General features: G+C 43.3%; 1 protein-coding gene across 26 annotated transcripts in view; it reads left to right on the forward strand.

The window, feature by feature from the left end:
- Positions 1-14,977, forward strand: part of SVIL (supervillin) — a 232,675-nt gene that overhangs the window by 117,004 nt on the left and 100,694 nt on the right. For 17 of the 26 annotated variants that reach the window (XM_043562059.1, XM_043562061.1, XM_043562064.1 and 14 more), the window contains exons 1-2: positions 12,044-12,422; positions 14,126-14,183. The exons of 1 other annotated variant lie outside the window; for it this stretch is intronic. In XM_043562059.1, coding sequence (XP_043417994.1) covers positions 12,362-12,422; positions 14,126-14,183 — 119 coding nt within the window. In that variant the 5' untranslated portion in view covers positions 12,044-12,361. Of the gene's footprint in view, positions 1-12,043; positions 12,423-14,125; positions 14,184-14,977 lie in introns of those variants that run through there. 8 more of the 26 variants (XM_043562073.1, XM_043562070.1, XM_043562072.1 and 5 more) reach the window with 1 other exon arrangement.

Raw genomic sequence — 14,977 nt, forward strand, 5'->3', positions numbered from 1 at the left:
CCCTAGGACTTTAGGGGAACTCCATGCAAAGCATGTTTCGGGGTCAGGGGGGTACATTACTGCACCTCAAATTGAAAAGAGAAAAAGATTAATCGTGCGTAGGACAAGAAGGAGCAGGGAAGTCCCTGGAGTGGGCACATTTTCTTTATGTACCACAAAGATGTCAGGGGAAGAAAGAGGCTTCTTGTTAGAACATAAACTTTGAGTCCCTGAATGAGAAGCCACAAAGTCCACAAGTCCAAAGTTGTTATAAATTACAACACTGTTGCTTGAATGTTTTATATCTAGTTATCTTGAATGAGGAAGTTAGGATTGGAGCCGGTGGGCAATTGGGTTTTCCAATGTGATCTTAAGGTGTATGTATATAACTTTAATCACAAAGCAAGGATTTGATTTTAAGGAATAGTTATTGTCCTGGGGTAGATAAACGTGTTGCCTTTTTAAGGGGAAGAATTATTGACTCACCTGAATCATACTGTTTTAATCAGTTTGATTATTCCTTAATTACATCAATAAGTGTTTAGCTACAATGGAGCATTAATAAATAGTTCACTCCCAAATCAGCATGAATGTAAAAAAGCGTGTAATTCACATTGACCAGGACAGTACAGTTTACCTACTTATTTCCATGTCGTCGCGGTTAAAATACTTCATCTTGGCAGGTGTTTTGAAGAGGAGAGGGGGAAGGAGGTACGCGGGTTCTCTGTCCTAGGAAGTGAGGTAGTCCCGCCATGTTTGTCTTAATTCTGCCATGCACGTGGCTGTTCTGGAGCCGGAGGAAACGGTCTCTCATTATACCCAGAAAGAATCTATTGTCCCGGGAAGACAAATATATGTACTTGATAGGAACAACGGAAGAAGTAGGGAAACTTCAAAAGGGTCGGCGAGAACAAGGTGGAAGAAGACCCTGGCAACTCTGTACAAAAATCGGCCCTTCACGTGTTAGGTGATCCTTCATCGCGACCGTGAACTCATGGGGGGCAGGCGCTTCGTTCAACATCCTGAGGACCCTAGCACCTGACCTCTGGTAGTTGCTCAGTGAATCCTGTCGGGAAAGAAGGGACGGCTTCTGGAAGTGGAGTGGGAAGGCACTGCAGGAGATGGGAGAGGGCTGAGGCAAAAGGGGGTAGGGGTGAAATCCTTGACGTTCGTCTTTTGCATATTGGGTGCAAGTGGGTGATGGGGCATCTAACTGGAAATACTACGCAGAAAACCCGAAATATCAGCCTTCAGTTTACATCTTACTGTCAGCACTGAATCCCCCCTGTAACTTACATCCTGAGCGGCCACTCTGTTTCAGTGGCTTCAAGTGTCTGTGACTTGCTGGCCAGCCTGTCATGTCTGGTAACAGAGATGACACAGTGGCAGAGTTGCCAGCCATGGGCCAGGTTGTGACCCGGGGAGGGGTCACAGTAACGAATGTATGAAAAAGGAGGTGGCCTTTAGAAGATTTTTTATTTTACCGTCTGCCGTCCTGGGTATGGTAAGAGGCATGCAAGCCTCGTAGAGGAAGTGAGTGGGCCAGGACGTCTGTGCTTCTGGAAACTGTTTTCTTTCTTAAAGACCATGCTGCATGATGTCCAGGCCTGAAGAGAACCTGGAATTTCTTTTCTACTGGGACTTCAGTGACAGCTTTCCTGTTTCTTCATAGTAGATGAGTCTCCTTGTTCTGGGACGTTCCTTCCTTCCCACCTGCCTTTCCACCTCTGTGTCTGGCCTGTCACAGTCCTTCTGAATGTGGCCCCCATCTCAGCCCCACACCTCCTTTGCCTTTATTTTTTTTATTGTTTATTTTTTTTAAAATGTTTTATTTATTTTTGAGAGAAGGAGAGAGAGAGTGCAAGCGGGGAAGGGGCAGAGAGAGAGAGGGAGACAGAGGATCTGAAGCTCCCCTCTGCCCCTGCGCTGCTGATGGGAGCAAGCCCGATGCGGGGCTCGAACTCACGAACTGTGAGATCATGACTTGAGCTGAAGTTGGACGCTCAGCTGACTGAGCCACTCAGGCGCCTCTTACACCTCCTGTAATAAAGCACTATTCTCAGGGCACCTGGGTGGCTCAGTCGATTAAGCATCTGACTTCAGCTCAGATTATGATCTCACAGTTCGTGGGTCCGAGCCCCATGTTGGGCTCTGCACGGACAGCTCAGAGCCTGGAGCCTGCTTCGGATTCTGTGTCTCCCTCTCTCTCTGCTCCTCCCTTGCTCATGCGCTCCCTCTCTCTCAAAAATACACAAAAATTTAAAAAATAAAGCACTGTTCTCACCCCATGTGTCATGCTTACATCACCCCTTCCTGCTGGCACATCCACTTGTCTCCTCCATTCCCAATTAGTCTCACCAGTCACCCTCTCCAGGAAGCCTTCCTTCCTCAGACTCCTCCAGTGATCCCATTTCCTTGCTTCTTCCTGGACGTAATATCATGAATGGCTTGTACTAGTGGTTTCCGACCTCTGGGGCATATCTGGGGTAGGGGGACCTTCATTTTTAACAGGTACCTCATCTGACCCTGAGGGGCACCAAAACTTTGATATCATTTGCCTTATATCAGATGTTAAACTTACTCGTGAGTGTCAGTATATCTTTAGTCATTTCAACAAGCAAAGAGAATATACCTTCAACTTCTGTGTCGTAACCTTCCTGTGCCACTCAGTCTTTGAGCACAGGATCTGCTTTGCGGTGGTCATTGCCTGTGGAGAAAGCTATCGTGACCAGGTCCGATCTCAGCCACATCCCTCCACTTCCCCATCGTTCAGCAAACGCTGACTCTAGGTAAGCTAAGTAAGGTCCTGGGTACCAGTTAAAGTATATTTGTAGGACACTGGACATGCTGGGGATGACAGGTTGCTGGATTTTTCTTGGGTTTTCATACTAATTAGTTTTGTGAGGTTGCTGGGGTTTTTTATTTTTATTTTTTAATGTTTATGTTTGAGAGAGAGTGTGAGCGGGGGAAGGGCAGAGAGAGAGAGAGCGAGATATGGAATCTGAAGCAGGCTCCAGGCTCTGGGCTGTCAGCACAGAGCCTGATGTGGGGCTCCAACTCACAAACTCAGATCATGACCTGAGCCAAAGTCGGGGCTCGAACCCACGAACCCAGATCGTGACCTGAGCCGAAGTCGGACGCTTACTCAACAGAACCACCCAGGTGCCCCTGCTGTTGTTTTTATGAAGATGCCCTTCTGAGAACGAGGAAGACCCCAAATTATTTTATTCAAAGCTCTTGCCTTCAGATCACTCAATTATAGCCGTAGAACCTAGGCTCTAATCTATCAGGTATCAACAGTAATATTACACATTTACTTGTCTGCCATCTGGATTTTTAGACTCATAAAAAGCTCTCATATCTGATGATTCAGTATTTCCTTACTTTCTGTTCATGTTAAAACCATCAAACAGCGAGTATTGAATGACTGGAGTTGGCAGAAGCCTGCTCCGAGCTCCCTGGATAACTGTCACCATGCCAGCCCCCTTCCCCTCTGCTGGGGCTCAGCCCTCAGCGAGCGAGGTGGGGCCTGGGCCCCCGCAGCTGTCAAGAAACAGTGTTCTGCACCTCATGGTCTAGGATACAGTTTCAGATTTTACACTAAATACCTAAATGTATGCTTATTTGCCAGATCATTGTTGAAGGGCCCTTTGTGTATTGGTGCTTTGAGGAGGTCAAAATGTCCTTGGCGTCTCCCTGACCTGGAAGGGAGTGGTGGGCCACGTGCAAGGGGCCTCGCAAGGGCAATGCCCTGGATGCCCAGCGCATACCTCTAACCCGTGTCGCTTTGTGCTTAACTTTTAGTTAGTTCTGTCCCCATTCCCCCTGCACGCCAGCTCCTGGTAACCACCATACTACTTTCTGCTGCTGCGAATTTGACTACTCTGCATACCTCGTGGGTGGGAAATCATACGATATTTGTCCTTTGTGTCTGGCTTAGTCATTGAATATAATGTCTTCACGGTCCATCCATATCGTAGCACATGTCAGAATGTCATTCCTTAAGGCTGAGTCATATCCCATTGTACGTATATTCCGGTTGTACATTTCCAACATGGAACCTGACCTTCCCCCACCCCCCCCCACCCCCCCACCTTGCTCTGAGAAACAGTTGACCATTCTCTCTTCCCGTAAGCTACCTGGGTTATTTTTCCCAAGAATTACTAGCTACAGATTCAAAATCGGCCAGAAGTTAAAATGATTAAGGATCATTTTCACTTCAAAGGTTAACATTCCTCTTTTGGACATTTAAAGCCACGAATAAGTCCTTACTGGTTCGCAGTAAGCCTTTTCTTTAAAAACGAGTTCTGGAATATAGCAAGACTGACGTGGTCCTTTCAACACATCTGACACAGAAATCTCTGTGAGTTGTAATATTTCTTACCGTTGAAAGTAATTTTGCCTTTTCATGTCTGCATACGTGGCCTGTTTAAAATTACTTTATGCAGTCGTATAACACAAAATTTTATTTGAGACTTAGCCTAAATATTCCCTCTAACCAAAATTCGGAAAGCATTTTGCAGCGCGCACAGGAGGAGACTTTCACTAAAATGAGGAATCTGGAATGTATGAATAAACCAGTATGTGATAAAAGGGAAATGAAAAGGACTTAAATGGGCTTCCCACTGGTGGGATTACCTCATGTCAGCCAATTCTGCCCCAGATTAAGAGTCTGCACACATAAATAAAATCCCCACAGAAAATGTGAATACCATTTACAGCTGCTGCTAGCACACAAAATACTGCTTTACTAGGCTATAAAAATACATCCTTCACTTTGGAATTTTAGTCCAGCCATCGCCTTTCGTAGCTTAGAGTAGATTTCATTAAAGTCGTTCTGCCACACTTCTTAAAGTTTTAGAAACGTATCAGTAACTCACAACGGCATGTGGTCAGGTGTTGTTCATTTAAAAGTCAGCTCATTTTCCTGTGGCCTGTGAGTTCTTCAGTTGCTTTCAAGGAGCACAATGAGGAAGCATAAGGTGACATCATACAGGCCTCAGATGGACGGTCACAGACGCTCACGTCTCTTTGCAATATGGAGATCCGCGTGCGGATTAAATAACGCGCACCGGTTTTCCGAGCGCATCCCCATACGGTTGACCCTTGAAGAACACGGGCTTAAACTGTGCAGACCAAATTCTGTGTGGATTTTTTCCCCCAATAAATACAGCCCAGTACCATACATGTATTTTCCTTCTGATTTTCTTCATAACGTTTTCTTTTCTCTAGCTTACTTTATTTTAAGAATACAGGATATAACAGGCGTGCCTGGGTGGCTCAGTTGTTAAGCGTTGGACTTTTGGTTTCGGCTCAGGTCATGATCTCACGGTTTGGGAGTTTGAGCTCCACGCCCAGCTCTGCACTGACAGCATGGAGTCTGCTAGGGATTCTTTCTCTCCCTCTCTCCCTTCCCTCCCCTACTCCTGTACTCACTCTCTCTCTCTTTCTCTCTCTCTAAATAAACGTGAAAAAATTGAAAATAATACAGTATATAACATACAACATACAAAATATGTGTTAATCAACTGTATATGTTATTGGTAAGGCTCTCGGTCAACAGTGGGCTAACTTTCAGTTCAGTTTGGGGGGAGTCAAAAGTTCTTTTTTTTTAATTTTTATTTTTGAGAGAGAGAGAGAGAGAGAGAGAGAAGGGGAGGGGCAGAGAGAGAGGGAGACACAGAATCCCAAGCAAGATCCAGGCTCCAAGCTGTCAGCACAGAACCCGACACGGGGCTCGAACTCACAGACTGTGAGATCATGACCTGAGCCGAAGTCAGATGCTTAACTGCTTAACCGACTGAGCCACTTCGGTGCCCCGGAAGTCAAAAGTTCTACTCAGATGTTCGATTGTGTAGGGGGTCAGTGCCCCAAGCCCTACCTGTTCAAGGGTCGACGGACATTCTCTCACGTAATCATGACCTCCCCTTCGTATTCTCTTTCATTTTGACTGACCAGGAAATGGTTGTTTTGCCTTCAGAGCTACATTTCAAGAGTCTGGAGCCCACGGTGTCTCCATTTTCTCATGCTGATGGGGATAGTAACAGTATCTCCCTGCAGGCTTTGAGAGCGCTAAATGAGTTTAATGCCGCAGAGCATTTAGCATCGTGCCCACCCTGACGTTCCAGGTCAGTAAGGGTCCCGAGTCTTAGGCTATTCTGTATATCATCCCAGTAGGTCTGGTAGAAAATGGGTAATTGCCAGTGGAGATGTCGGGCTGTTTTCCCGTTCATTGGCTTTGTTCCCATTTTGTCCTCCATGATGATGACCCCTGAAGGACAGCTTCACTCACGTTGCAGGGGTGCATGGATGTGTCAGCCAGACAACAGACAGGGGGACTGGTTCCTCATAAAGCCTCCATGTAATCCTGAGCCACAGCTGTGAATTGGGCAGCATGTTCCCTGAGGGTTTAATACCCTGATCCTTTGTCATCTAATGCCTTATCTTTTGACCTTGGCCATTTAGGAGGTGACCCTTCTTACCTGGACTCCCGCTGACATTGGCCACAGTTAGACTACAGAAATCAGCTCCTGTTTTTCCCATTCCATCGTATCTCTGACAAATCTTTGACATTTTCTTCCCGTTTCTTCCTGCATGCAAATGTTTACGTTCTATATCCTTGCTTCACATTGTAGGAAAGACAAGAAGACATTAGTAGAAGTCTCATGGTAAGGAAGGAGTGGTAACCATTCCCCTATATGCCCCCTAGAAAGGAAAGAGAGTTGCTGAGAATGGACCAGAATCTTAAGAATGAGGGAGGACAGAAGTGATCTCGTTGCTTGTCTGCTTGCCTGCCCGCTTCATTCCCTCGTTCACCCAGTATTTATAGTTTGTTGTTCCGAGCCAGGCCCTGTGCTAGGAATGTATCTCAGGTGTTGCCCCTCAAGCCGATAATCCTTTAGAAGACAAGGCTCTTAAGCAGGAAAAGGGTAATTGGCAATAGAGAAATACTGAGAGAGACGACACTCGTTGAAAGGGCTTAGCAGGTGAATTCAGTGCTGGTTGGCAGAGAAAGTTGGTCTCGGCACTTCCATGTGATTATGGTCCATGTGGGGTTGAGTGTGAGAAACATGGGGTTGCATGTTATCGAGGGCTTTGGCGATTCTCTGGCCAACTCCTCTATAGCCAAGAAATGCATATGTTCAGGGGAAAAGGGCAGATTGATATTGTGCCATGAGCCCACAGACACAATTCCATTCATGATTTTCTCCTGGGTGTTTAGGCCAAATCTCAGCCTTGAGATTTCAAAAGGGCCTATTACTTTCATCTTTATTTGTCATTAATTGTTTGGGTGACTGTAGAAGTAATTCATGTTTATTGTGTATCTATTGAACGATAGAGGAGGAAAAACTTGAGCAGTTATGTCTGAGTAGCGAGATAATTAATGTTTTGGAGTATTTACCGTCTTTCCAATGAAGTGGGGCGTGTACCTCTAATACATCGTGAAAATTTTTCCAAATTATCAGCTGCGTTTCAAACCTGGTTTTCTTGGGTAATTTACTTACTCACTGTTTCTGTATGTTGTAGGCTGGTTCCAGTTTTATGCGTTTATAAACAAACTGTCGTAAACATAGTTGAACTCGTTCAAAGTAATCTCCTCTAGTAACACCCTTATCCTGTCCATCTCCAATAAAGTGGGAACTTTGGGAAGGGAAGGAAGAATTATAGAGTAATACATTGCTTGCTTTTTTCCATAATACCCTGGCGCCACCAGCCACACTGACTTATATATTTGCCCGAGGGTCTCAGATATGCCCTGTTTACTCGTGTCTGGGGTCAGTGCTGGATTTGAGGGACATCTGTGGAACCAAAACCAGAGCAAGGAATCATACGAAATTTGTAAGAAGCAACCAGAAACTGGCTTGACTCCTCCCCCAGGGGTCAGACTGGCCCCTTTACCAATAAAATCAAGATAGAGAGAGGGCTGGGAGACCCTAGGACAATTCAGGACATACTTACAACAATGGCCCCTGTTATTTTGTATCCAGGCCTATCAGAAATGTGGGAGTTGTCCAGGGGAGAGGGAGTGAATGTGGATTTCTAGTCTGGCACTGTCACACCATAAGCCATGTGACCTTGAGAGAGTAGTCAAACGTTTTGCAAAATGAAGATTTGTGATCAGGAAGGCCCCTTCACCTCCAGTTTTCCCAGAGTCCAAGGCTTTGGATTTACCAAGGCCTGATTCACTTGACCGAGTGATTTCGCTTTGGGATGTCAGCATCTCAGTGGCCCATTCATAGATCCTTTCTTGGTCATCCACGACTCATGGATCATGACATGGTATGCCCATGACCATGACAGTGACCTCCCTCCTGCCCTCCCATTTCACACATTTATGCCCCTTCCACTGAAGCATTTTCTTCCGTCCCCATCTAGAGGAAATTTAAGCATTTGCTGTGTTTCTTTTTAATTTCAAGATTAAAACTTCAAAAACGTCCAAGAAAATCCTTCCTTTAAACATTACTTCTGAGTATTGAAGGCAGTGGTGCTTCAAAAATGAAAAAGATCAGTTTTTCTGAGTGGACACAGCGGCAGAAAATCTTGTGCATCTTGTGAGTCTCCTTTCTTTGTGCTGAGCTGGTGGTTAAGTGCTGTTGTTGGAAAGGGAAGACAGCACCATCTCTGTTTTAAATCAAGACGTCTTCCCCCTGAAATTTAAGAAAATCACAACCACAACTTATCGTTTTCTCTGCAGAGAAATAAAACAGCTACCCTATGGAATGATGTGGGGAGATGTTTGTCTATCTTGTAGCTCTTCTGTGTGAATGAGCCAGCCAAAAATAATAACATTAGTGTTAGTGGTTATTATTTCTAATTAGTGGAGAGTAAATTAAAAAAAAAAACAACTGTGTGCTTTTTGCTGATGTAAAAATGTAGATTTCTTCAGTCTTTTTGGTCTCATGAGGATGAGATAATTAAATAGGAAATTAAATTGCATATTCATAATTTCATAAAGAATTCTCTGCTTTTTCTTTTCAACAATGAAGGCATATATAAATCTGTTTGTTTTTTTCCATAAGTGATGGGTGAGGCATGTATTTCTGGTAAGATTCCGTTACCAACGTAAAGAGAACATCCAAATCCTTTTTATTCTCAATTGGAATTTCATTTTAAAAATTTAAACTAGAGTTGTTGCTTAGTAATAATTCAAAAGAAACATTTAGATACAGTTAGGGTAGTTCTAATTGAGTATTTTCTAACAAGAGTAGTTTTCAGGAATATAAATGGTCATGAGCAGGTGATACTGTATCTTATAAGCTAAGTTCTTTATAAAGATTATTTGTAAAACATAAATATTATTTCATCTTATCTAATTATTCACTTCCAGAATCAGTTGGCTTGCCCAATTTCCTCCCTTCCCCTACCCCTTCCTACACTTCTGTTTTCCTATTTTTTTTTTTTTTTTCCCAGTTAGCCATGACCTCCACAGCTACGTATGTTGTTCCTTGCCGGGTTTTTTTCAACTGCCCTGTTTGCCATATTTCTCCCCAGCTTTATAAGAGATGTAGTAACCTGAAGCATAGAGAGAATGCCATATGCCACCACTGACCCACGGAGTCACCAGTGCCAGGGTACCTTCTGTTGACGTACCTCGATTAATTTGGCGTATAATTCTTCCTTTTCAAGTTAGGTTTGTCTGTGGTTTAGAGATCAGGTTAAGTCAATCTGATTTGAAATCAGGATATAAAATCAATGAAAATCATTTTAGAGTGTGAGCTCTAGCCTTTAGCAAAGATTATCCCATCATTTCATACGGTCATTCAGCACACATTCTCTGGGGGCCTGCTCTGCAGCAGGTATAGCGTTTAGTACTAAGTATACAAAGATGGACATACTCAGGGTCCCTGCCTCCTACTGGGTGTGGGGGACAAATCATGGTCTTCGGCCCACCTTCCCAAGATTCTGTGGCTCCATCCCTAACCAAGTACCCATGAGCAAGTTACTTCTCTGGCCCTCTGCTTCCTCGTCTTGTAAATGACGTCGCTTTCGTAGGTTCTCTTTAACGCTCCTTTTAGCTGTAAAATTGTCAGTCTCTAATTATTACTGCCTGGCTCACCATCTACATGTTGCAAAAATAAACCGGGGACTTCAGGGTTTCTTGTCCTGCATATACAAAGTTTGGAAGTCACTCCTTTCTCCCAACAGCAAGAAAGAAGCCAAACAGACTGAAAAATCAGCAACTCTTCTTGGATCTGTCAGAGAGGGGAGGACCCAGGGCAAGCCACTGCTCCTAGGGTTGGAGACACGGACAGGCCAGTACAGGGAATTGGGACTCATGGGAGTAGAGACTCACAGGCAACTCAAGGGAGCAAAGATAGTCTCTGCCACCAAGGCTGCCAGAACAACTGGACGGCCCCATGGGAAAAATATAATAATAATAATCTAGATACAGACCTTACACCCTTCACAAAAACTAGTTCAAAATGGATCATAGACCTAAATGTAAAGCACAAAACTATAAAACAGCTAGATGATAACATAGGAGAACACCCAGATGACCTTGGGAATGGCGACGCCTTTTTAGATCCAACACCAAAGGCATGACCCATGAAGGAAAGAATGGATAAGCTGGATTTTGCTAAAACTATAAAACCCCTACAAAAGACAATTTCAAGAGAATTAGAAAGGCCGCAGGCTAGGAAAAATATTTGCAAAAGACACATCTGATAGAGGGCTGTTATCCAAAATATACAAAGGATTCTTAAAACGCAACAATGAGAAAACAAACAACCGAGTAAAATATCTCAGCAGACACCTCACCAAAGAAGATACGCAGATGGCAAATAAGTAAATGAAAAGATGCTCCACGTCATGTGGCCTCAGGGAAATGCAAGTTAAACAATACAATACCACTGTGTGCCTATTAGAATGGCAAAAATCCCAAACACAGACACCACCAAGTGCTGGCAAGAGTTTGAAGCAACATCAACTTTCATCCATTGGTGGTGGGAACGCAAAACGGTACAGTTACTTTCCAAGACCGTTTGGCACTTTCTTACAAAACTAAACTTACTCTTACTATACGATGCAGCCATCACGCTCCTTGGTATTTATTTACCCAGTGGAATTGAAAATGTCTGTCTACACAAAAACCTGCACCTGGATGTTTATAGCAGCTTTGTTCATAGTTGCCCAAACTGGGAAGCATCCATTCCGTGGGTGAATGGGTAACCAAACTGTGGTGCATCCAGACAATGGAATATTATTCCTCACCGAAGAGGCATCAGCTCTCGAGCCTTGAAGAGACACAAAGGATCCTTCGATGCATATTACCAAATGAAAGAAGCCAACCTGAAAAGGCTCCATACTGTTTGACTCCAACTATCTGACATTCTAGGAAAGGCAACACTAGGGAGATGGAAAAAGATCCGTAGTTGCCGGGAGAGGAGGAGGGAAGTGAATAAGGCAGAGCACTGAAGATTTTCAGGGTAGTGAAAATCCTCTGTGTGATATTCCGATGCGAGATGTCATTACACATTTGTCCAAACCCATAGAATGTTGCGAACCTTAAGGTAAACCACGGACTGTGGGTAATGATGATCAATCAAAGCAGGTTCATCCTTGGTAAAAATGTACCCCTCTGGTGAGTGCTGTCGCTCATGGTGGAAGCCATGCATGATGTAGACGCGGGGGACGATGTGGGAAATCTCTGTCCCTTCCCCTCAGTTTTGTAGTAAAGCTGCTTTTTAAAAATTAATTCCCTTTCAAAAGTAACGATGAAATAACAAGGGGGCAGTCCACGAGGTAATGCTTAAGAGCTTCTGTCTCAAATTAAAATTTCTGAACCTCCAGTAATATCTGCCTCTTCTCTTCCTGCAGTTTCGCTCATGTGTTGTTCATAAATCTGGACTCTTAACGAATGGGGTTTTGGCTCCCTGTTAGGTGAAATATTTCATTTAACTTAGCCAAAGCCGGACTCCAAGCAGCCTGGGAATTGTTAGGCGGCTTCCCCTTTTCCCAGTACCTCAAGAGCCTCTGTACAGTTCCTTTTTGTTTATTTTTAGGGAGAGGAGGAGTTGTTTTTGACTCCCCCGGTGATGGTTAGGTGGCAGTATTGTCTATTTAGCTGAAGCATAAGTTGTGATTCGGCCCCCGCTTTGAAGTGGAAACATCAAGAATGGCCCATCAGCGGAGTCCAGCCTGTTTGAGCATCCACAGGCCTGATTTCTGCTTGTAATCTGATTACGGGGTTTGAGCCGTTCCAGCCTGCAGCCTCCTACTTTGCGTTGACTATACTTTTCAAGGACACGAGTGCCTGATTGCTGTAGCCCTGTGCTGTGAAGAATCTCAACCCAGTTTTGCTTAGACGGGCTGAAGGCCGTGGCTGGTTGAGAATTAAGCTGGAGAGCAGGCTCTGTTACTAAACTTTCTATGTGCAACCATGTTCAGAAGCCCAGAGATTGCCAGCTATCTGGGAGTTTTCCAGTTCTCTGAGAGACAAGGTAAGGCAAGAGAAATAGGAATTGCACGTATGGGTTTGTTGTATACTCTGATGAAAGCCTTTGCAGCTTCCATTTTGCCATATAGTCTCCCGTGTCTAGTTAGTTATACAGTTTCCTCAAAGGACACTTTAAATATCTAACGGAATGTATGCATTAGCTTATCTTATGGCTGAAAAACGTGGGTTGGTTTGTTTTTTTCCCCTAGTGTAAGTTACAGAGACTGCTAAACCACTGTAGCCTCTATGCAGGAAAAATTGCAAATTCAGTTAAAATGTCCAAACTTGGGATCACGTCCTGGACGTGCTGTGCTTTAGCTAAAATCTTTTTCTAAACTGAATGCTACATATACTAAATCATTTCCAGTAGACAGTGCTGTTTGTCTTTTTATGGACTCTTCATGTGAACACTGTTGGGAACAAAATGCTTTTTTTTTGTAGTGGCTTCCTTTAGAGTGCGGAGGAAAATACATGCTTTCCGTTTAACTACTGGAGTGGCATCACAGATTCTGATCACTGATTGAAGAAAAGTGAAATGCTGAAGTTATTTTGAGTGGCACATGTAAACTTCAGGCATTCTGTAGCTAAGTCTTTCCCAGCACAGACATCCCATTAGGAAGTGAGTCGAACAGGCCTCAGAGTCAGAAATTTTCTTCTATATCACTTGATAGTTTTTTGAACCGAGTTCTCACACATAGCCAGGTATGTGTATAATCAGGAAAAAGGCCTAGATGTTTAATTGGCATTATATCTTGCATTTTATTGTATATCTCTAGTGGGTCACAGTTTCCAAATTCCGGGATCCCGGATGTGTTTTGGTGGATAAGGGCATGTCAGCATCTGATATATTTTCATACCTCCTTTTCTTCTGGCCCCCAAATATTAAACAGTAAAAGGTACTTGCCCCCAAATATTAAACAGTAAAAGGCACTTCCTTAGAAGTCTCTGTAAGTGGTCTGCTTGTGGTTTCCTTGGTGGACAAAGGGTTACTATGCCAAAAGCTGTAAAACAGATTACTTGCCATTAGACTGGTATAAATTTGTCTGTGCCTGGTTTTGATTAACTGGTTCACCCGGATGTGTGTTTTTTTCTGCATGGCTTTGTTACCACCTGTCTTTACACGATACATACCTTGCCTTCAAAAATAAAGAAAGTAGTTAATTTGATGTGTTGTTATTGTTTAGATTTTAAGGAAGGCAATAAAACCAGCTGAAGCATTTCCTCTGCTCTTCAACAACCCCTTAAATGCACACAGTCTTTAAAGGTGTCTCAAATACATCAGGCAGTGATGAGTTTCAATGTTACCTTGACCAAAATTGTTTAATTTTTTTCCTCCTTTTTTTCCTGGAGTATGTAACTATGCCATTCAGTATTTATTTGCTTTGAATTATTCTCGTAGCTATAACAAATTTACATGATAGGATTGAACTATGTTAGATTTTTTTTTTTTATTTTTGTTTTTGTTTTTTTCACCCACAGAGTTATGTTGACCACATTTCAGGAGAAGGAAAAAAACCTTGCCTATGTTGTGGAATTTGATTCTTAGAAGGTGTCATTTTCGTATTCATATTTCTTGTCTGGTTAATGGTTTCCTTTTTTCTTGTTATATGTTCAATGGGACTTTGGAGAATTTTTTTCCCCACTGGAGATTGTTTTTTTAACTTACTATGTAGTTATTTCATTGTTACCTTATTTCTTTCTCCTTAGATTTCAACCAGAAAAACTTAAGCTTCCTTGGATTACCAAGTCAAAGAAAAGTTCCAAGGTAAAGTGGTCTTTGCTCAAGACTCTTAGGATTTAGAGATTTGTGGTAGCTTTTAGAATTATTCTCCTAAATTCCTAATTCATGAGTTTGAATGTTTGGCAATATGTTTTCTCCCCAGAGTTTGATTTATTAAAGTATATGAAACAAGCTGACCTAATTGTAGATTCAGCCAGAAAAGATTCTTTTTGTATTTATTAATGCTGTTTATGGGAACTATTTGCAGAGCAGATATAATTTTGAACCTATAGAAGGCTACTATCTTTTCTTTTTTTTTTTTCATACCTGCCTCTAAGCATGGGATGTCCTTTTGCAATCTGCCCATTAAGTAAGAGAGCTTTTGATTTTTTTTTTTTCACGTTTATTTATTTTTGGGACAGAGAGAGACAGAGCATGAACGGGGGAGGGGCAGAGAGAGAGGGAGACACAGAATCGGAAACAGGCTCCAGGCTCTGAGCCATCAGCCCAGAGCCTGACGCGGGGCTCGAACTCACGGACTGCAAGATCGTGACCTGGCTGAAGTCGGACGCTTAACCGACTGCGCCACCCAGGCGCCCCGAGAGCTTTTGATTTTTAAAGAAAAGATTTATCCTTGTGCCTCTCTTCCCTCCCTCCCCCCCCCCCCCCACCCATCCCTCCATCTGTCCGGTGAGGTCCTGATGTCTCTTAACCTTTCTGCTCTTCGGTTTCCTACAAGATATTAAGGGTACTAATTTGATTTACCTAATGTGCTAAAACTCTATGATATAGAATCATTCATATAAGCTTTGTAAAAATGAAAGTTTGTGCCAAACAAG

The sequence above is a fragment of the Prionailurus bengalensis genome, chromosome B4, assembly GCF_016509475.1.
Source record: "Prionailurus bengalensis isolate Pbe53 chromosome B4, Fcat_Pben_1.1_paternal_pri, whole genome shotgun sequence".
NCBI classification, from domain to species: Eukaryota; Metazoa; Chordata; class Mammalia; order Carnivora; family Felidae; genus Prionailurus; species Prionailurus bengalensis.